Below are 21,994 nucleotides of genomic sequence, written 5' to 3' on the forward strand. Positions count from 1 at the left end.
GTGTGTTTTGTTGTAAGATGTGTGGTTTATTTATCATTTAAGCACGTTTAAACCCTAAAAAAAAAATTGTCACTATGATTTATTTCATAAAAAAAAAAAAAAAAAAACTGTAACAAGAAATGATAGACAGGTTGCGCAGCAAAAATGGCTCCCAATGTTCCCTATGTTGGTTGCTATGGTGTTGTTAAGTGGTTGCTAGGCGCTTGCTATGGTGTCTGTGGTGGTTGCTAAGTGGTTGCTAGGCATTTGCTATGGTGTCTGTGGTGGTTGCCAAACGATTGCTAGATGGTTGCTAAAGTGTTGCTGTGGTATCTGTGGTGGTTGATATGGTGTTGCTAGCTGCTTGCTAGGTGGTTGCTAAGGCGTTGCTATGGTATCCACAGTGTTTACTATGGTGTTGCTAAGTGGTTGCAAGGTGCTTGCTATGGTGGTTGCTTAGTGATTGCTAAGGTGTTGCTATGGTGTCTGTGGTGGTTGATTTGGTGTTGTTACGTGGTTGCTACGTGGTTGGTATCCATGGTGGTTACTATGGTGTTGTTAAGTGGTTGCTAGGTGCGTGCTACAGTGTCTGTGGTGGTTGCTAAGCGGTTCCTAGGTGGTTGCTAAGGCATTGCTAAGGTGTCTGTGGTGGTTGCTAAGGTGTTGCTTTAGTGTCTGTGGTGGTTGGTAAGGCGTTGCTGTGGTATCCGTTTTTGTTTGTTAGGGTTTTTGTGCCATATCAGCAACATGTTGGCTATTTAATGGCTACCCCTCTAGTCCACGTACGGTCCGTGGTATCCGTGGTGGTTAATATGGTGTTGCTAAGAAGTTGCTAGGTGGTTGCTAAGGTGTTGTTCGGTGGTTGCTACTATGTTGTTATGGTGTTTGTGGTGGTTGCTATGACGTTGCTAAGGTGTTGCTAGGTGGTTGCTATGCAAACACAATGTGCAAACACAGAAGGGAAGATGGCACAGCTCCATTGAACCATGTAAGCACGTTTAAACCATAGAAAATTAATGGTCACTATTTTTCTCTTAAAAAAAAAAAAGAAAGGTAAAAAGCAATAGACAAATATAATAAACAAAAAAAAATACTTTGAAAACCCTTCACTTGTAATCTGCCACTACGTTTTGGGGGTGTGTTTTCGGAGTGTTCTGTACTTTAATAAACGCCTCTGATAAATGAGTGTTAATGTTATTTGTTCTGCTCCGTCTGTAGGTTTGATTTTTCAAGTGTTCAGTGCAATACAAAGCTGGAACAGTCCCCCCAACCCCGCCCCCTCATATACCCCACCTTTCCCCACCACTTACCCCACCTTTCCCACCCCTCCCGACCACACAAACACTGTCTCATAAGAAAAGGGACAGCCCGAGGCTTAGAGTTCTCTTTAACTGCAATGGCAAAAGGTGGCATCCCTCCCTTCCCAGGGTGCAATGGGGCACCGTGGTCATCCTGGTTACCGGTTATCATCATTACTCTCTCTGGAGTGACCTGTGGTGGCTACGAGCTGTCCTGCAGCTCCTTGGCCTTCATCAGAATGGTGTGGACATCCGATATGGGGTAATCCTACAGAGAATAACAATAAAATCTTATTTGTTAAATATTGATAACTTCAATATTCAAACACTTTGTAACCAATAGATTGCCATGATTTTTTCATTCCTTCGAGGCAAAATTTTCATGAACATACGATTTTTAAAACATCAGTGCAGACTTGGACAATAAAACCAAAAATCAACTAAAACTATAATTAAAATTGATTATAGTAGGTCTTAAATGAATCAGATAAAATGTTTAAAAATAAAATGTGTGTCAGATCCTGTCCTGTACATATGCAGTATTGACAATAAAACTACTTGACTTGACTTGACACCTCTAGTCCAGATATGATATTGGGCAATGTTTTCAGCAAAATCTACAAAATCCACATTTACTTTAACTGTGTGTGTGATGATACTCCCCCATCTATAATATCACTGTAATATTTAATAAAAGCACAGTGTGTGTTTACAGTACCTGGAGTAATCTCATGTTCATTGTAAAATCTCCTGCCAGCAGCTGATCCCGAATTAAACTGCATAAACAAACACAGAGCATGAGAAAAGAAAACATAAAACCACAGCTTAAGAGTCACAGTCATAACACAGCTATACACAGAGCAAGCTACTGTATAGTCAGTGAAAAACTTCAGTTCAGACTGCACAAATAATATCAATAGATAAATAATTATAACAGTAAAAAATAATCTAACTCTAAAGTACAGCATTAAAACAGAAAAAAAAGCAGAAGCCATAGACAGGTTTTGGCTGCGCTGTTCTTACATTAACATGGCGCAGCAGACGAGGATGAGGAAGTCGAAGCGATCCTGATCAGAGAAGAGCGAATCCCAAATGCGGATAACGTCCGGCAGCAGAAACTCCTGGGAGAGGAGCAGCGTGAGCCAGCGGAACGTGAAATACTGCGGCTTTATATTCTGCTCTTGCTGAAGGGAAGAAGAAAAAACGAGGAGAGAGAATCAAAATACATTTTTTTAATTATTGGGAAACAGTTAGTTTACTAGTGCATCTCCAAAAAATAGAATATTCAGTAATTCAGTAATTCATATATTATATATATGTATTACACACAGATTGATCTGTTTTAAGCATTATTTTATTTATTAAGCGTTATTTTATTACATAAGATCAATTTGTACTTTTGTGGGAAGTGTGGGCAGTGTGTCAAGTTCACTGCTGGAAAATGAAATCCGCATCTCCACAAAAGTTTTTCTCAGCAGAGGGAAGCTGTAAGATATGAAGTGCTGTTAGATTTTGTGGGAAAACAAAACTGCACCGACTTTAGACTTGATAATAAAACACAGTGGATCAACACCAGCAGATGACAGACATATCTCTCCAAACCATCACTGATCATCAGTAATTTTTACATTTCATTTAAAGTAAATTAAGGGATCAGAGTCTGGAGAAAGAGTGGAGAGACACACAGTCCAAACTGCTCGAGGTCTAGTGTGAAGTTTCCAGCAATCAGTGATGGTTTGGAGAGACATGTCTGTCATCTGCTGGTGTTGATCCACTGTGTTTTATAATATTCTAATTTTCTGATCCATAATCATTAACAATAAAATAAATAAATGCTAAAAATATATCACTCTGTGTGTAATACATCTATATAATATATATATGAGTTTTACATTTTATTTTTTAATAATATTCTATTTTTATTTTTTGCAATGCACTTGATAATCCAATCATCAGATCGAGATTAATTAGATGTAAGCTTAACATATGCTTATACCACAGAGTGTGTTATAAGAAAACTGTCTTAGTGAGTGCACATATGTAATATACTACACAGACTAATGGAAATAAAAAGTGGGACACATTAAGCCACAGAGAGAGAGAGAGAGAGAGAGAGAGAGATGAAGAGAAAGAGAGAGAGACAGAGACAAAAAAAGGTTTTAATCGAACTTTGAGATTAATTATTAAAACATTTCCATTTCTCCTGTTATTGATTATTGATTGGGCTTGAGTGAGATGCTCACCAGCTTCATATAGAGCTCCACATCCTTCTCCTTCAGCATGGAGAAAACGCTCTCCATCTTATACGTTATTCCACACTGAGAGTCGTCCAGACTCTTAATAAAATTATCCCGGTTCTCCGACATCAGGTTGGTGAAACAGAAGAACGTATCCGCTTCTGCGTGCTCTGTTGGAGCAAACACACACACACACACAAACACACACAGACACACACCATCTTTATTTAGGCCTACAATTTGAAATACACAATTAAGAAGACACAAATCATTCTACAGTACATGACCACAACTTTATCAACTAACTGCCTTTAAAAAAATCGCCAAAGAAAATAATTGTGCTATGTTTCAAATAATGAATTAGTTATTTTATATTTTAATAATTAATTCCTTTTTTTGGAATGACTTAACTTGCAATTTCCAAAGCTTAGATGCCTGTACCAGATTAGAACTTTTATCAAACTATAATTTGCATTAAAGCAAATGAAGTTAATACTCTTTAAATCTACCACAGAATACTACAAATCAACAAAACTGTTGTAAAGATTTTACACTGCATTTAAGTTTAAAAAAAGAAAAATGGAAGAACATTTACACCCCTGTTCTGCACACTGAGTTTTTACAGATATCGTCCTCTAGGTGGCAGTATTAGAGCGGTTTGGATGGAAAAAGCAAAAAAGCAAACTATATAATCATCACATTTTAGATTAAAGCCTTTAAACAGCAGTTCTGAAAGCAGCAACGTCTTTGCTTAAGAGGGCAAAAAATGCTCTATAGGGGAAAATATTATGATAATTCTATATACACTGACATAACATAAAAAGTCAGGGATATGACTGTAGCTTCTGTCCCCTGATTTTTGTTATTTCACATGCAGGCCTGTCACTATAACAGTTTATGTTTAATGGATAATAAATTGCCTTAGTTTTATCAGGATAAATGATTTTATATTATGTGTGTGTGTGTGTGTGTTTGTGTGTACATATACACATACATACTGTATATACTGTGTTTTTAAATAAAGTCAGCATATCAGCTCTCTTGCTTTAACTAGAGCATTAAAAGAGAATTTACAGATGTACATGTATTAAAGTTTAGATTGTCTTGCCGAGTCTTGTCTTCCAACCCGCAGACACTATCAGACCTCACTCCACACCAGTGTTCAGACTCACGTAAAAGATAACACCTCAAAACTTATACAGGTATAGACAGTCCCAAGCTGTCCCTTGAATTAATACTCAATGATTCATTTACATACAGGAATGGTCATCTTTCCAAAACGTCACCTATTTAACAACACTTCTTCACAGATTCAGAAAACCCTGCCATTGTTTTCCTACCTTTCCACTCTGTGTTGGGGTCCGCGGCGAAGGTGTAGTAAATGGGTCCTACGATTTCGTTCATGCCCTGAACGTAGGCGATCCCGGGGTTCAGCTTGGCGTAGATGAACAGGATCCGCTCCACCACCTCCCAGTGCGCCTCGCAGCCGTTCGGCAGCACCTCGTACTCGTTAGAGGGGTACAGGTTCAGCGCCTTTCCTGGAGAACTCACCTACAGGACACACAGCGAAAGATTAAAGACCAAAACCCACTCCAGGTGTAATAAGTCAAGAGCAGAGACTGTAATGCTTTGTTCCAATCACTGCATAGCCCACTGTGTGGTAATACCTTCTTTATTTTAATTTATTTCGAATTAGTATCACATTTTCTACCCAATTTACAAGGCCAATTACCACGGGGCACCGAGTGGTCCATCGGCCTAAAGTGCAGCCACTATGATCGGGAGAGTGCTGGTTCAAATCCAGGTCATGCAGCTTGCCATCAGCTGCCAGAGTCTGAAAGAGCACAATTGGTCTTGCTCTCTCTGGGTGGGTACAGTACAGTAGATGGCGCTGCTTCCCCAAATCACTCCTAGGGTGATGTGGATCAGCACTGTGGCTGAGGCTGCATCTGTGAGCTGATGTATCAGAACCGTGCATTAGCGCTGTGATGCTACTCGGCAATACTGCATCAGCAGCAGCTCAAAAAGAGGCGGAGTCTGACTTTACAAGTATTGGAGCAGGTGTGTGTGAGTCTTCACACACCTTGCATTGTGGCAACACTAATGATAGGGGGATATACAGATGAGCAGCAGCTGAATGAGTGTGACAATTGGCTTTAGTTAAAAATTGGGAGAAAATGGGAAATGATTAGAAATAAAAAAAAATACAATGTGAAGTCGTCAGTGTACAACAATGTAACACTCAAGTGAAAATGGCCAAATTGTGCCCAACGTCTGAATAGTTTGTGTGGCTTCAATTATTTTTTCAGCACACTCTTAACTCTCTTGGGCATGGAGATCACTAGAGCTTCACAGGTTTTTACTGAACGTTACAGAGCTGGTGGATATTAGACAGTAAATACAGAGCTACAGGAACCTGCAGCTCTAATACTGCTATCAGAAAGAGCTTTACTTTACTGAGGAGTTAAACAAGGTGTAAATAAGAGTGGAGTACATTACTACAGGAGCTACTGAAACTCTGGTATAAAGCAAAAGGATGCAACACTAGGAGCTACAACTAATCAGCTTCGTCTACATGCTTTTAATAGACCCAAATCTGCTAAGAAAGTAACAGGTTAACCTGTTAATTGTAAACTCTCATAACATTTTATGTATCGCTTTTATGGAGATGCAGATTTCATTTTCCAGCAGGACTTGGCACACTGCTTACACTGCCAAAAGTACCAATTGGTCTTATATGATATTCTAATTTTCTGAGACACTAATTTGTGGGTTTTCATTGGTTGTAGTACATAATCATATGGCTCAACAATAAATGAAATAAAAGCTTAAAATAAATCACTCTGTGTTTAATACATCTATATAATATATGAATTTCACATTTTGAACTGAATTAATGAAATAAAGTAACTTTTTTTAAATGCAGGAGTATATCTCTGGTGTTCAAGGTCAACAATCTCAAACCACACACACACACACACGCACACACACGCACGCACACTTTGTAGGTGAGTACTCACCTCAGTTTGATCCTCTGAGCTCTGGCCAAGGTAAATAGTTCACAAATCATATCAGAAAACCATGTTAAGATTAAAAAAAAATAAAAAATACGCTCACACACAAGCACACAAGCACACACCACACACTCACATTAGTGACTCCACTGCGGTTGCGGTCAACTGTTTGGGCTTTGAGTGTAGTTTGCTCCACTCGTCTGCGGAGGGTTTCATACTCGTTCTGAGGGTCCAGGATCAGCTGGCAGGGGAAATCAGTGGGTCTCTGGAAAAACGCCATGTCTGGGTATAACCGCCTACAAGCAGAAAAAAACAGGCTTTCAGAAATATTTAATAATCTAGATTATGTTTTTCTGACACTGTATCACACATTGTTCTCTATAAACGTGACTAATAATATTCAATATACAGTATATTAGTATACTTAGTATATATAAGTATAGAAATAAAAGTATTTAGAGAAGAATTTATTGGACTTATGCCGAATGCCAGGCATGAGCTAGAGGGGAATAAAAAGCCCCTCAGTATTGAGCTGTGGAGCAGTTGATCTGTGTTCCCTGATGATGGAGCTCCATCCAGTACTTGGGGATGAGTTGGGGATGAGTTGGGGGATGAGTTGGAGATGAGTTGGGGGATGAGTTGGGGGATGAGTTGGAGATGAGTTGGGGGATGAGTTGGAGATGAGTTGGGGGATGAGTTGGGGGATGAGTTGGAGATGAGTTGGGGGATGAGTTGGAGATGAGTTGGGGGATGAGTTGGGGGATGAGTTGGAGATGAGTTGGGGGATGAGTTGGGGGATGAGTTGGGGGATGAGTTGGGGGATGAGTTGGGGGATGAGTTGGGGGATGAGTTGGAGGATGAGTTGGAGGATGAGTTGGGGGATGAGTTGGGGGATGAGTTGGGGGATGAGTTGGGGGATGAGTTGGGGGATGAGTTGGAGGATGAGTTGGAGGATGAGTTGGAGGATGAGTTGGAGGATGAGTTGGGGGATGAATTGGGGGATGAGTTGGGGGATGAGTTGGGGGATGAGTTGGGGGATGAGTTGGGGGATGAGTTGGGGGATGAGTTGGGGGATGAGTTGGGGGATGAGTTGGGGGATGCTGATTATCAAACGTCCAAAATCTTGACCTCAGTAACACGGTTGTCATTTGCTTAATTCAATCATATTCTGATAGCAATACTTAAAAAGCAAAAGCAGGATATACTGTATTTTTTACTGTATAGTGTGTTTAAGAGTTATTAATATGATGCTAAGAAGAGATAATTGGTGATAATGTATTTGACTGCTACATTAGCCTTGTAGCTAATTAGTATTACACTTAGTATTACACTTGTATAGTATTATAAAGTATATACACTTCTATAGTTTTACACTTATATTCCACTCAAGGCACTCAAAGATGCTTACAAACACATTTCACACTCACTTAAAACACACAGGTAGGAAGTGGCAGCCAATCGCGCACAGCGTACTCTCAACCGGAAACAACTGTCTACCTGGGGGGTTGACCCAGAACAGATTCACACACCAGCATATCCAAAATTTACCTGATCTCCATGTTTTTGGACTGTGGGATTAAACTGGATTCCCCAGAGGAAGCCAATGCTAACATGGGGAGAACATGGAAACTCCACCCAGATAGGGACTTGAACCCAAGACCCCAGCGCTATATGCTAACCACTAAGTCACCTTACTGCCTAATCTCTTAAATGAAGCCTCCTTGCCTGCGAGTGTGACGTACCTGACATCTTTATCAATCTGTAACAGAACCTCGTTGTCCTTGAAGTAATTGTTCCATCGGCTCTCGGGATTTGGATTCAGAGGCTGGATAAAAAGAATCGGAAAGAGTGAAGTTTATTTTTATTAATTAAAATCATTTCACACAACAAAAGAAAATATGTAATATGTAAAAATATGTAGGTCTCAGATGAGAGATGTTTGCAGTCTGGTTGTTAGAAGGTTTTATATGATTTTTATATGAAACCCTTACTAGAGTATCTAATCTCTAACCAATAAACATGATTGTTAAAGGTCTCATTCCATCGTTTTTTTATTCATTTTAAATTTCATATGTCTAGTTGTGGTCTCTAGTATGAATGAATGCCATGTGAGCTGGTTTTGTGTTCTGTGCTCTGGTGTTTCTATTTAGCCCTGCTTTAGATTACTGAATTAGTGGTCTCTGAAGAAAGACAGGCTTTCGACTCTTGCTCATAAATATTCATACATGCAAACGTATGGCCTCTGATTGGCTAACAGCACTGCAGCAGTCAATTTTACAGCTCTGTAACTTAAAAGGACAAACTGTTTTTAGAGAAACTGCCTTAGTTATAAAGAGATAACACTAAGTGTAAACACTGAGTTCCTTAGTGTATATTTAAAGTCTCTCTAGAATTCAGAATCAACCGGAGATCCGATTTAAACCTGTAGTTACTTTACACAAGATAGCTGACAGTGTCGGCTTTAGCTCTGTCTGTGGGATACAGGGTTTACTCACATGATCCTCCATGGTCACGTCCTCTCTGGAAAGGCCCAGGTTGGCTTTGGCTATTCCCGGCTGGATGATCATCTCCTTCAGAAACTGGTCGTACAGCTCCCTGACCAATCACACACAAACATGAGCTTACCCTACAACTGATACTGACTTGTGGCTTATGCATGCAATGGACAAAAGTATTGGGACACCAGATCACTAATTGTTTCTTCTAAACAGAGATGTATAAAGTACTAAAGACCCAAACTTAAGTAAAAGTACAATTGACTTGAGTGGAATTTGAAGTGTTCTTTAAGCTCCACAATTAAGTAGTAGCACTTAAGTATTCAACATTTTAGTACATAAGTACGGTAGTAAAGTAAAAACAATACTTCAGTAGATATAGATACAGTATTTTAGTACTTAAGTACAGTAGTGAAGTAAAAATAATACTCCAGTAGATACAGATACAGCATTTTAGTATGTATTTAAGTACAGTACTGATGAAGCTCTACTTTGTTACTATACTATATACTTTATCTCTGGTATTTGCATTTCAAAGTACTAGCCATATCCATGACACACTCAAAACAGTTTATTGTGAAATATATATAATAATGATGGTAAAATACTGATATATTCCCCACCCAGGTTACATTCCCCTGCACTTATCATTTGCGCATACACACCATTTGATCATGCTCTTGAATATTTAAAGGAAACGTGATCTTCTTGATGTCTGTTTGCTTTCCTCATGACCACTGTTGAGTGAGATCCGTCTGAATGAACGGTGTGTACTAACACACACAGAACACTTCCTTCCTGCTTCAGGAGTGAAACTAACAAAAGGGCTGGATTTCAGGTTCAGCACACAGAGGAGTGCCACAGGTTTAAGGAATTAGAACAAGGAAATAGGCATTCTCTGTCTGTAAACACGGCTTTCAGAACCAAAAGCAGCATGTAGACTCAGCCGCAAAAAACATTATCACATCTACAGATGTTCAGATGTTTAGAAGGATTGGTGTTGTCATGGTGTGGGGTGCAAATTTGTGCAATGCTACTTTAATTAGCTTCTGCTACCAATGACGCTAATCCTACAAGACAATGCTCATCCACACACTGCTGCTGCAATCATTAGAACTTGCCTTGAAGACACAGATACTATACCATGGCCAGCCACATCACCAGACCAATCCCTGACAGAAAATGTGTGGAATGGATTATAGCAGGACACTATTAGGAACCTCTACAACTTCATGCTGATTCATGCAGCTCAAAAATTATGACCAATACTTGCCCATAGGAGTCAAATCTTTTAGATAAATAAATCTATTGTAAAATGTATTGTTAAATTAAGTGTTGATATTGGTAATCTTTATCTTTCTTCCAAATAGCATTGCAATCAGACACTTCTATCTGGGTGCAACTTTTCTTCTAACATATTTTTGTATATTTAGAACTATGCACTATGAATGAATATCTATTTTCTGGTCTATTTCATATCATACATAAGTTGCACTAGACTATAAGATGCATTAAGTAAGGACACTAGTAAGGATGCCTACATCGAAGTGAGCAAGGGTGTCGCCATGTTTCCCTTCTAATGGAGAAGCTGTGGGAATCACCTAAGTAAATGAAACTGTAATTCTTGACATTTGACATTTTGTCACTGTAAAGAAAATAGACAGAATTAGATAGTAATTAAAATAACAATATTTGTGTTTAAACTGATTCCTATCACCACCAATGTAAAGCAATTGAATTATAGCTTCTCTACCATAAACTATGTCCCAAAACCCTCCAATAAATAATGAGCAGCTGTTTTGCAGGAACGTTCTATTCCTTCCAGCATCTCTTATGTCTGTGGTAAAGGAAGGTCTGACAATATGGCACATATCTAATCATCTAATGCTGTGATCCTTTAGTTCACGGCCACGTAAAACCAGCAGGTCCTCTCAGATGATTGTGGGTAATGATAAATAATTAAAGCAGAAGGTGAACTGCAGTTGCAGCAATGTTTGAGTCAGCGGCAGGCCACTGCCTGAGTGTGTGTGTGTGTGTGTGTGTGTGTGTGTGTAGTACTGTAGGTCTCCTGTGTCTCAAACAGAAAGGGCAGGTTTAATCAAACAGTGTACTGAGAGCTGTGCTCTGCTATTTAAAGTATAACAATGTTTTTTTTTTGTCTACAGACTTGGATACAGTTAGCTAGAGTGCATCTCAAAAAAATTAAATATCATTGAAAAGTTACTTTATTTCAGTAATTCAGTTGGAAATGTGAAACTCATATATTATATAGCTGTATTACACACAGAGTGATCTATTTTAAGCCTTTATTTATTTTATTGTTGATGATTATTTATGGCTTACAGCCAATGAGAACCCAGAAAATCAGTGTCTCAGAAAATTAGAATATTATATAAGACCAATTGGTACTTTTGGCAGTGTGAGCAGTGTGCAGAGTCCTGCTGGAAAATGAAATCCTCATCTCCATAAAAGTTGTCAGTAGCAGAGGGAAGCTTAAAGTGCTTAAGTAAGGTTTTGTGGGAAAACAAAACTGCACTGACTTTAGACTTGATAATAAAACACAGTGGATCAACACCAGCAGATGACATGTCTCTTTATCCAAACCATCACTGATTGGTGGAAACTTCACACTAGACCTCGAGCAGTTTGGACTGTGTGTCTCTCCACTCTTCCTCCAGACTCTGATCCCTTGATTTACTTTAAATGAAATGTAAAATTCACAGATGATCAGTGATGGTTTGGATTGGAGAGACATGTCTGTCATCTGCTGGTGTTGATCCAGTTCAGAAGAAACAATGAACAAGCAGAGATTCCAATACTTTAATCCATATAACCTACTTGTAATCAATACAATACTGATTTCTGATCGATACGTGCTCCCTGTATCTAGTGAATTATTATATAGTCAATATTCACTGCTGTAATAAAGGCGAGAAGAAGACTGTTCTGGTTTAGAGGTGAGGAAACACCCTTGAGAAACCAAACTGAAGTCAGAAAGAAAGTAGAAGTGGTGATGTGGCAACACAGAGTGTGAATATGCGTGTGTGTGTGTGTGTGTGTGTGGCTGCATATGTGTGAATGTGTGTGTGTTTGTGTCACGAGCTGTGGTACCTGGAATACAGCTACGAAAGTCATTATTCACTTGTTTAATATATATAATATAATAAATAAATATATAATATATATATATATATATATATATATATATATATATATATATATATATATATATATATATATATATATATAGTCGTTGTTTCTTAATATTTTTCTTTTTTTTCCTTGCTATATTTTGTCTTTTAGTTTTTCTCACACCTTTTTTGTCTTCTCTGTTTTTGTTTTGTTAGTTTTTTGTTACACCCTTTCTCTCCATCCTTTTTTGCCTGTTTATTTTGTTAATATATTATTACATCTCTAATATATCTATGTAGTAACACTAATAAAATAAACAATCACTAATAAATACTAATATATACATTTACTATAAGTATAAGTAGTTTGGTCGATTTACATTGAGTTTACATTGAGTTCAGTTGCAACACAACTTATATGCTACTAATAGCAGTATTCTGTCTTAGTTTATTATTGAGAGGTATTTATATTTACAGTTTATATGCATGCTGTAAGTATATTCTGCACTTTGGTTGGATTTTATATGGATTATTTGTTATAATACATTATTTTTGTAGCATTATCTATTGTGTTAGGTAGGTTACTGTTGTACAAAAAAGAGAAACATACATATTTTTCTCTGCTGAATTTGTATTTCTGTAACATGTATTTTGTTGCAGTAGTTTATTCCTGAACTTAATATTTACAAAATATTTTTAGTGTTTCTTTCTTTCTTTTTGCCAAGAACATTGTTTGTGCAAAAATACCCCAAAATATTGTGATATTATTTTACTATTTTTTAATGGCCATATTGCCCACCCCTAGTATTTAAGTACTGCAACAACTGTAGTAGTAATTAATTACATTCAATTACAGTTCAGGGTTTGTTTTCTTACCTCTGCTTTTTCAGGAAAGAGTCCCATAGTGTCTGATCCAGAGGCAGGTAGTTCAACAAAATCTGAAAAAAAAAAGCACAATTGCACACATTCTTTTTACAATTAATATATTATATATTTTCTCAGATGACAAACTGATTCTTCAAAAGACTTTAATATTTGTCTCCGTGGCAGAAAAAAAAAACTCATGCTTACCAAATTTTAACTTCATGAGAGAAAAGAATCATCTTCTTAACTTTCATCAATAGTCGATGTAAAAATAGTTTATGAAAATTTTAGACCCTTTTTTTGGTCCATTCATCAGAAACATCTGATAAAATGTAAATAATGAGCCAAGGGCTCTGAGTGGTCCAGCGGTCTAAAGCACTGGATTTACTGAAACTAGACTATAATTATTTATTATTTCTGTGAAAATCTAATTCTTTTGTTACAGAAGTAATAGTGTTCATGGTTACCTTCCAGCACAAAGATCGAATTCCTCCCTCAAATGGAATTCCTGATAAAAAAATAAAAATAAAATAGAGGAAAAGAAATGAACAGTAGAATACATTAAGCATAATGTTACGGGTGTATGAAAAAATATAATGAAAAATATATCAAAGCATCATAATATTTAGTTTCGCCATACTGTATCGATTCTCAAAAACACTACATTTTAAATTAATAGTTTATATGTAAATTGTTGTTAGACAGTGTTTTATTTTGTGTATTTTTAAACTCTTCTGGCACTGCAATACCAGACCCCACTGTTCTGACTGAATAAAAAGCTATAAAACATTTTTTTAAAACTCTTTTCAGTATATTACTCTTTCTAAACTCCTATAGAAAAAAAATAACATATTGTCTTGATTACTACATTGCAATATTTAGAGATTATAAAAATGTATCACATGTATCATGTTTTACATGATTTATAAGAAAACTCCTTTAATTAAAGCCTTTATTTACAATAGAATGATCTTACACATATTTAAACTATATAAACTAATACAAATATTAAATAAAATAAGAATAAGGAAATATCCAGGCAAATATGTTTGGTCGATAGTTTGGACACACTTTAAATTTTGTGATTTTTCATTATTTTATGGAATTATTTGATAAACAAAAAAAATGTTAAAACAACCAGAATGTGTTTTATATTTTAGATTCTTCAAAGTAGCTCCTCTTAGATAATCAGTTTTGAACATCTCTGCTGGATTTTCTCAGTCAGCTTTATGAGGTAGAGTCACCTGGAATTCAGGCTTTCAGTTAACAGCTGTGCTGAACTCATCAAGAGTTAATTACTTGAATTTCTTGTCTCTTAATAAAGTGTTTGAGAGCATCAGTTAAAGTAAAGTAGTGAATAGGTAGAGTTACAGGTATACAGTGAATAGTGAATATATGAGTAATGTTCTAATCCAGATTATGAGAAGAAACAACTACTCAACTAAATAAAAAAAGTGCAGTCATGAAGGCCATCAAAACATTATGATGAAACTGGCCCTCATCAGGACTGCCCCAGGAAAGGAAGAGCTAGAGTTTCCTCTGTTGTACAGGATAAGTTCATCAGAGTTACCAGCCTCAGAAACCACAAGTTAAAAACAGCTCCTCAGATAAGAGCATCTAAAAGCTTCTTCACAGAGTGTATTTTGGTTTGTTTAACACTGTTTTTAAGTTACTACATGATTCCTTACATGTGTTTCTTCATAATCTGATAGATCACTTCACTATTCATTTACTATGTAGGAAAATTTGTACAAACTGATCCTGGTACTGTATTTATTCTGTTTTTTTGTGGAAAAGTAAAACAGTGAGGTGTTGGTTTAGAGATGATAGCAGGACGCTGCTGTAAAACATATATTAAAGAGTTTAAAAGCTGTACCTCCGAAGCAGAGCTCCCTCAGAGCCTTCAGCTCAATCTTCTCCTCAGCCAAGGCCACCTTAAATTCTTGAATTCTTTGAAAACATAAACAAAAAAAACATAAGCATAAAATATTTATGGCATGCACAGGGTTTACTTTTCTTCAACCTTTTTTATTTTGCTTTTTGTTTCATTTATCCACAATCTGCTGAGAACCATATTAAAAAAAGATTGCTTCATTCACACTACCCATACTTGTTTCTATCTATCTATCTATCTATCTATCTATCTATCTATCTATCTATCTATCTATCTATCTATCTATCTATCTATCTATCTATCTATCTATCTATCTATCTATCTATCTATCTAGGCTAGGCTAGGCTAGGCTAGGCTAGGCTAGGCTAGAAGTGAGACAAACTATCAATATCGCAATAATGTATCATTTTGAATCCCAGTCATGCAGCTAAGCATCAGCTGCCGGAGCCCTGAGAGAGCACAACTGGTCTTGCTCTCTCTGGGTGGGTACAGTACAGTAGATGGTGCTCTTTCCCCTCATCACTCCTAGGGTGATGTCGATCAGCACAATCATCTGTGAGCTGATGTATCAGAACCGAGTTGCTGCGCATCTACTAAATATTGATTTCTGAACTCTAAAAACTTTATAAGTATGAACTTGTTTTCTTTGCATTATCTGAGGTCTGAAAGCTCTTTTTTGTTATTTTAGACATTTCTCATTTTCTGCAAATAAATGACCATATTTTTATTTGGAAATTGGGAGAAATGTTGTCTGTAGTTTCTAGAATAAAACAACAATTTCCATTGACTCAAACGTAAACCTATAAATAGCAAAATCAGAAAAACTGATTCAGAAACTGAAGTCGTCTAACTTCAACTAACACTGTAATTTAATAAACTGCAAACTTGCTTTGTTTTCTGTGCTGCATAATTACCAGCTGAATAAAGCATGTTCAAAAATATTGGGAACTTGTTCCTCTAAAAAAACACTATGAATAATAAATTATAAGAACACTGAACATTATGAATAATATAAAACTAACTGTAGCAGCTGAATCTGTACAGATGCGAGAACACACTTCACTTCCAGACCACCACACCCATCAGTATAGATTTATTCCTAAACTCTGACGCTATATTAATTGTGCGGGCACAATATAAAAATAGACTGTTGATGGGGTGTAGGTAGCAACGAGCATCTCCAGTTTATGACCACGTGAATATGGTGCTGTGCATCGGCTGTTTGTTCACATTGTGTCCAAATATCATTCTGAATAATTTAATAGAACTGCTCCAAAAGACATAAAATCTCTATTACATTAACTTTCATTAAAACAACATATTGTACTGTGTTTTTGTTTGTGATACATTATCAAAATGTGGCGTCAAATATCGTTATTTTTATTCAGACATAGGAGCTAAACTAAACTCGCAAAATTTGCTTTACTAAAGTTACTGCTTGTGCTTAATTACTTCATCAGTCCTCCAGATGTGGCCCCCAAGCATGAAACACTTGTTTGAACTATAATGAACGATAAAGCTCTGGAGAGCTTTTGTTTACATACCTCCCCTGTCTCTCTCTCTCTGTTGTGCTCGGCGTGACTTTAGTTTCTGCCTGTCTGATTTTTTTGCACATTCTTTGGCTCCCCATCTCCGTATAAGGGTGTTTTTTCCTCAGCCGTGTCACAATTTACTAGCCAGAGCAGCGGTAGAGTATTGGACTGCGACCCTGTGACCCTTTTTTCTTGGGTTTACCTGCTTTGAGATAAACTGTTCTGCAATTGGGTTCAACAACCCTCTGGGCTGGAGAGCTACTGGTCTGTAGCACTCTATCCCATTACACTTCATTTACCAAAACAGGTTTAATTTTTTTTGTGGCCGCCATGTAATAGCTTGGAAAATATCTGGCCCATGGCCAAACGTAATTGCCGACCCCTGCTCTACATGGTGGCGCTACTCAAATAAATAGAGTAAACCTGCGGTAAAGAACACTGGTTGTCAAATTCTGAAAAACTGACACTCTTTAGAAAGCTCTTCTTCCATATGGAACGCTACACACAAACTCCATCATCAAGGACACGAAGTACATCTCGAATCGAAGCTCCTGCAGCAACACTGTGGCCAAGTTTCAGTAACAGAAGCTGAAAAGAAGCTAGCGGCTGATGATCGATACACTGCCTCCAAGCCGTGTCAGCTGACTGGCCGGCCCAATGACAAGAGCTGGACCTACCGGTAATCAATGAGCTCGTTTTGCCTCAGCTCTGGAAAATGGCCTTGGATGTGCAGGAGATATTATTACAGCGTGTGTATACACACACACACACACACACACACACACTACACCAGCCTGTGTGATTATCTCAAAAAGCTGGTGGTATGATGCTCTGAAAACCAAAAAAGACCACTTAAAAGTTTCTTTTATTTCACCAAATTAAAACCCCTAAAAATATAATCAAGAGGAAGATGGATGGTCACAAGCTGATCATCAAAACAAGCTGAACTGCTTGAATTTTTGCACCAGGAGTAAAGCAGCATAAAGTTATCCAAAAACAGTGTGCAGGACTGGTGGAGGAGAACATGATGCCAAGATTCATGACAAAAATCTGTGATTAAAAACCAGGATTATTTCACCAAATATTGATTTCTTAACTCTTAAAACTTTATGAATATGAACTTGAATGAGGTCTAAAAGCTCTGCATCTTTTTTGTTAGTTCAGCCATTTCTCTTTCTATTTTCTTATTGCAAATAAATGCTCTGAATGACAATATTTTTATTTAGAATTTGGGAGAAATGTTGTCTGTAGTTTATAGAATGAAACAACAATGTTCATTTTACTCAAACACAAACCTATAAATAGCAAAATCAGAGAAACTGATTCAGTAACTGAAGTGCTCTCTTATTTTTATTTTTTTTTCAGAGCTGCATATAGTCACTGTTTATTCACTCAAATCTCTGACAGTTGATTGCTTAACTGGGATTTTTTTTTTTTAGCATTTTAGGACTTTAGGATTTAGTGGACTTAAAGTGCTTACTCCTCACTAATAAAAAAAAAAGCTAGAAAATAAAAAAAAATTCACAAACGTGTTTTAAAAATCTTTTGGTTAACAGTGCAAGCCATTTAAAATAAAAAGCACGGCCCCCACTCAGAGTGTTAAAGGGTCTTAACAGCAGGATGTGGGTTACAACCAGACTTTTACTAAATCTGCAGCACATTTACACTCTTTTTCCTCTTAAAGTCCCTTTTTTTCCATATCCTGTTTTCATGCCCCCACAGTTCTACAACAGTACAGCAGGAGCAGCTGTGTCACAAGGCTGCAGTCCATCCACTGCACGAACTGCACAGCCTTCTCTTTTTTTTCTCTGTAAACTAACTGTGCTCACGAGACACAGAGTTGACCCAGGGCTAACTGCTGTCGCACTTCACACAACTGCAGCTGCTGTTATAGTTAAAATCTAACTTTAAAGACCTGCTGACTCTGAGTTTCTCCTGTAGAACACAAGATCTCCGTCAATCTCAGGCCAGTAAACAGCAGGGCAGAGAATATCTAGACGACCTTATAAGTAGATTCTGCAATGTGAATATAATATAATTACTAATGCATCTTGATGCATCTTTATCTTCTATGCAGGATTTCTTTTTTCCCTGTTGTGTGACTACTTGGTACTTTTAACCCCTTAACAGGCCAGGTTTTTTATCAATTGTCTACCTGACACTACACCACTAAATCTTCAGGATTTCTATTCAAGCATTACATAAAAAAATCTTTTTTTTTTACATTACTGAAAAGCATAATTGTAATTATAATAGAAAATATAAAAATATATATTTAACTAACTCTGCTAATGTCAAAATATGATAAACAAAATCATTATATGGCACACCCCTAACTAAGACATAAAAAAAATACAAGAATTTGATCAGATTTGTAACAGAAGTCAATGATCCAAAATGTCATGATACTAATAATAATAATAATAATAATAATAATAATAATACTGCACTCCAAATATCTCCATATATCCAGGATTAAAGTTAAATAAATGATACTGGACAGAAATAATCTCTGGATATATAAAGGGAAATGAGAACAGTGTGATTTTTTTCTTTTGCTAAAAACAGTTAAAAAAAATACCCTGATGTGATAATTAGGGTATAATATCTTTAAATATATTCATAAATGTGAAAAATTGCAATATTATTGAATATGATACGATATGACACACCCCTACCATCTACTGTTTTGACATCATGAAAAAGTAAACTCTTCTTTTATTCAGATTTCATAACTGTGTTTTTATACTATAACAATTTGAAACAATTGCAATATATTGTGATGCGTACCATATTGTAATTTTTGTTGCCAATACACAGCCCTAATTTAACCTCAGGACAGCTTTGATGCTTTTAAAATGAGAATAATGTGTAATCTGCTGAGTTATTGAGTTATCTTGGGATATCTTGGGCTTTAATAGAGAAAATAATACTTTGGAGGAAAATGAAGCGTGGATAAAATTAGCGGATGGCACTACAGGCAGCTTGCTGGTTTAGTGTAAATATAATTTAGAGTTTAGTGGCTCTTTAAACAGGCAACAAAAAAAAATTGAAACCCAGTGAAATCGGCCGCTGTTTAACACAATAAATGTAAGCATTAGCTTATAGGCTTTACAGCAGCACGTACTGAGAGTCAGGTAAGGACCTGTTCTGGCCATTTTACTGCTGATGTGGAACGGAGATGGCCTTAAGTGTGATAATTTGATCAGAAGGAGAATGTGGACATATCTGCGTGTGTGCAGACCTTCTCTAATTTAATTTAATTTAAGGTCCCAGCCAGGCACAAGCTCTGTGTTCCTTCCCTGGCAAAACAAAGTCACCTCTATAGATACAATGGCAGCACTATGACTGTAATTAGGTTGGCTCCTGAAGTCAAAACCAAAACAAGGCCAGTCTGATGTACCCACAATAATGCTAATTTTAACTTTAACTCTTAGAAATAAAGGTTTATTTGGAGCAATGAGATAAAAGAGCCAATTTTAGCTCCTTACATATCTTTCAAATGACTGTTCTTTAAGGTTAGGGCTCTGAAACTGGAATCCGTGGACTTGTAGGAGCCTATAGTGCATATCTGAGGGGTTCGCAAAATTTTATCTCTTTACATTTTATAACAACATAAAAGAACAGAGGCTCTGTGTGGTCCAAAAGACAGCAGCAGCCGGAGTCCGAGAGAGCACAACTAGCTATTCTCTCTCTCTCTCTTTGTGGGTAAATTACACTCTTTCCACCTATTATTGCTAATGTAATGTTGCTCAGCACTGACGCCTGTTAGCTGTTGTATCAAAGCTAGGTTGCTGCGCTTTCCTCTAAACACAGTGTTGTTTTTTTCTTCTGCTTTGCACATTTTAACATTTTCCTGCCTCAACATCTGCATTTTAACATTGCATACAAACCAAACATACAAACATGTAGTTTAGGGAAGAATTGCAGTATGTTAGCTTTTATACAAATAAAATATCTTTACGAGGTAAAGACACCTTAAGTGTAAATACTGTTTAATTCCTATTTTAATAAATAAATGCTTTATTATTATATACGTAAGCCCATTTCAAAACATCTGTATATTTGTATCTGTCAGAACTGTATATATACAGTTTGATTCCTGTTTTTAATAAATACAACTCTATATTTCTAGTTATAAATAAGCTCTTTTTAAAATGACTGTATATTTGCTTCTGTAACAAAACTGCATATGTACGTTTTATTTTAAATTTAATAAATAAAATGTTATATTTTTATATAAAAGCACACTTCAAAATAATTGTATGTTTGTTAAACTGTATAGGAGAAGTTAGTTAACAAATGAAGAGGAAGCATTTTTTTAACACTACTCATTTCTATGAACTCAAACCCAAACCCAACATGTAGAAATGTAAAGATGTAAAAAAATAGAGCAATAGGATTGATAAATAGAATAAAAGAGGAATAAAAGGAAAAAGAGAAGAACAGGAGGAGGAGATCAGCATCTACAGTACCAGACCAGCTCCACTTCAGCCTCTCTCTCTCTCACTCACACAGCGCTCAGATCAGCCCGCACACTAACCCCCATTAAACCCCGAAAACAGCCCCAACACCCCTAATTCAGCTCCATAACCCCCCCTCAGACTCTCCCCGCTGCAGTTTACCTCGGTATTTCCCCCACCTGACCCTCATATTCCTCCATAAACCCCCAAACCTCACCTGTTTCTGTAGGAGCTCGACATGTTCGGCTTCGGCGAGAGGACAGCAGAGTGCTGCAGGAAAAACAGTCCGACCGGGAAACAAGCAGCGCTCAGACGAGCACGAGCGCGCGCGCGCACACACATACAACCTACAATACACAAAATATAGATCATTAATTAATATGCACACATTCCGAAATAGCTTTGTGTCTTCTTAACTTTAAATTAAAATGATATTTTTTCATTATATATTTTTTCATTGTCATTGAACTGTGAACAAAAAACATTTAGGAAGTAAAAAAAAAGTGTTGAATCAGAATATGTTTTATATTTTACATTCTTCAAAGTAGCACCTCTTGCTTAGATGACAGCTTTTCTCAGTCATCTTTATTAGATAGAGTCACCTACCTTTCATTCATTTAGGCTTTTTCAGTTAACAGCTGTGCTGAACTCGTCAAGAGTTAATTACTTGAATTTCTTGCCTCTTAATGTTTGTTTTAGAGCATCAGTTGTAAAGTAGTGAAGAGGTAGAGTTACATGTATACAGTGAATAGTGAATATCTTTATGTGAGTAATGTTCTAATCCATAACCTACAAGTTAACAGCACCTCAGACAAAAGCCACCTAAATGTTTCACTGTACTGTATGTACAATTCAATTACTATTTTAATAAATAAAATGCTATATTATTACATAAAAGCACATTTCAAAATATATGTATATTTTCCTCTGTTACAAAACGGCTAATTTAAATGTTTTATTTTAATTAATTTATTTTATTTCAGTTTATTTATTATTGTGTTTTTCTTATCCTATCGATAATATGCTTTCTTAAGCACAATAAAGATATCATCAGAGCTTTAAAAAATCTGCTAAATTGGATGAGGAA

The 21,994-nt window shown here is 36.6% G+C and overlaps 1 protein-coding gene across 1 annotated transcript; it reads right to left on the reverse strand.

Annotated features, from left to right (window-relative positions):
* Positions 1-62: 62 nt before the first annotated feature.
* Positions 63-21,203, reverse strand: tbc1d13 (TBC1 domain family, member 13). The gene is made up of 12 exons (XM_022676613.2): positions 21,125-21,203; positions 14,895-14,968; positions 13,486-13,526; positions 13,031-13,092; positions 9,024-9,123; positions 8,271-8,353; positions 6,665-6,824; positions 4,855-5,065; positions 3,521-3,684; positions 2,301-2,461; positions 1,996-2,053; positions 63-1,545 (listed from the first exon to the last, which is right to left on the reverse strand). The coding sequence occupies exons 1-12, from the start codon at positions 21,145-21,147 to the stop codon at positions 1,480-1,482; spliced, it is 1,203 nt and encodes a 400-aa protein (XP_022532334.2). The 5' UTR covers positions 21,148-21,203; the 3' UTR covers positions 63-1,479.
* Positions 21,204-21,994: the final 791 nt, after the last annotated feature.

Source organism: Astyanax mexicanus, chromosome 17, assembly GCF_023375975.1.
Source record: "Astyanax mexicanus isolate ESR-SI-001 chromosome 17, AstMex3_surface, whole genome shotgun sequence".
NCBI classification, from domain to species: domain Eukaryota; kingdom Metazoa; phylum Chordata; class Actinopteri; order Characiformes; family Acestrorhamphidae; genus Astyanax; species Astyanax mexicanus.

Bases quoted from the DNA above. Each gene is read 5' to 3' on its own strand.
- tbc1d13 (XM_022676613.2), bottom strand. From the start codon at position 21,147: ATGTCGAGCTCCTACAGAAACAG. The intron at 6,825-8,270 runs GTACGTCACACT...TTCTGCTTGTAG, and splicing joins CAGATTGATAAAGATGTCAG to GCGGTTATACCCAGACATGG. The intron at 1,546-1,995 runs GTACTGTAAACA...TATTCTCTGTAG, and splicing joins TGAACATGAGATTACTCCAG to GATTACCCCATATCGGATGT.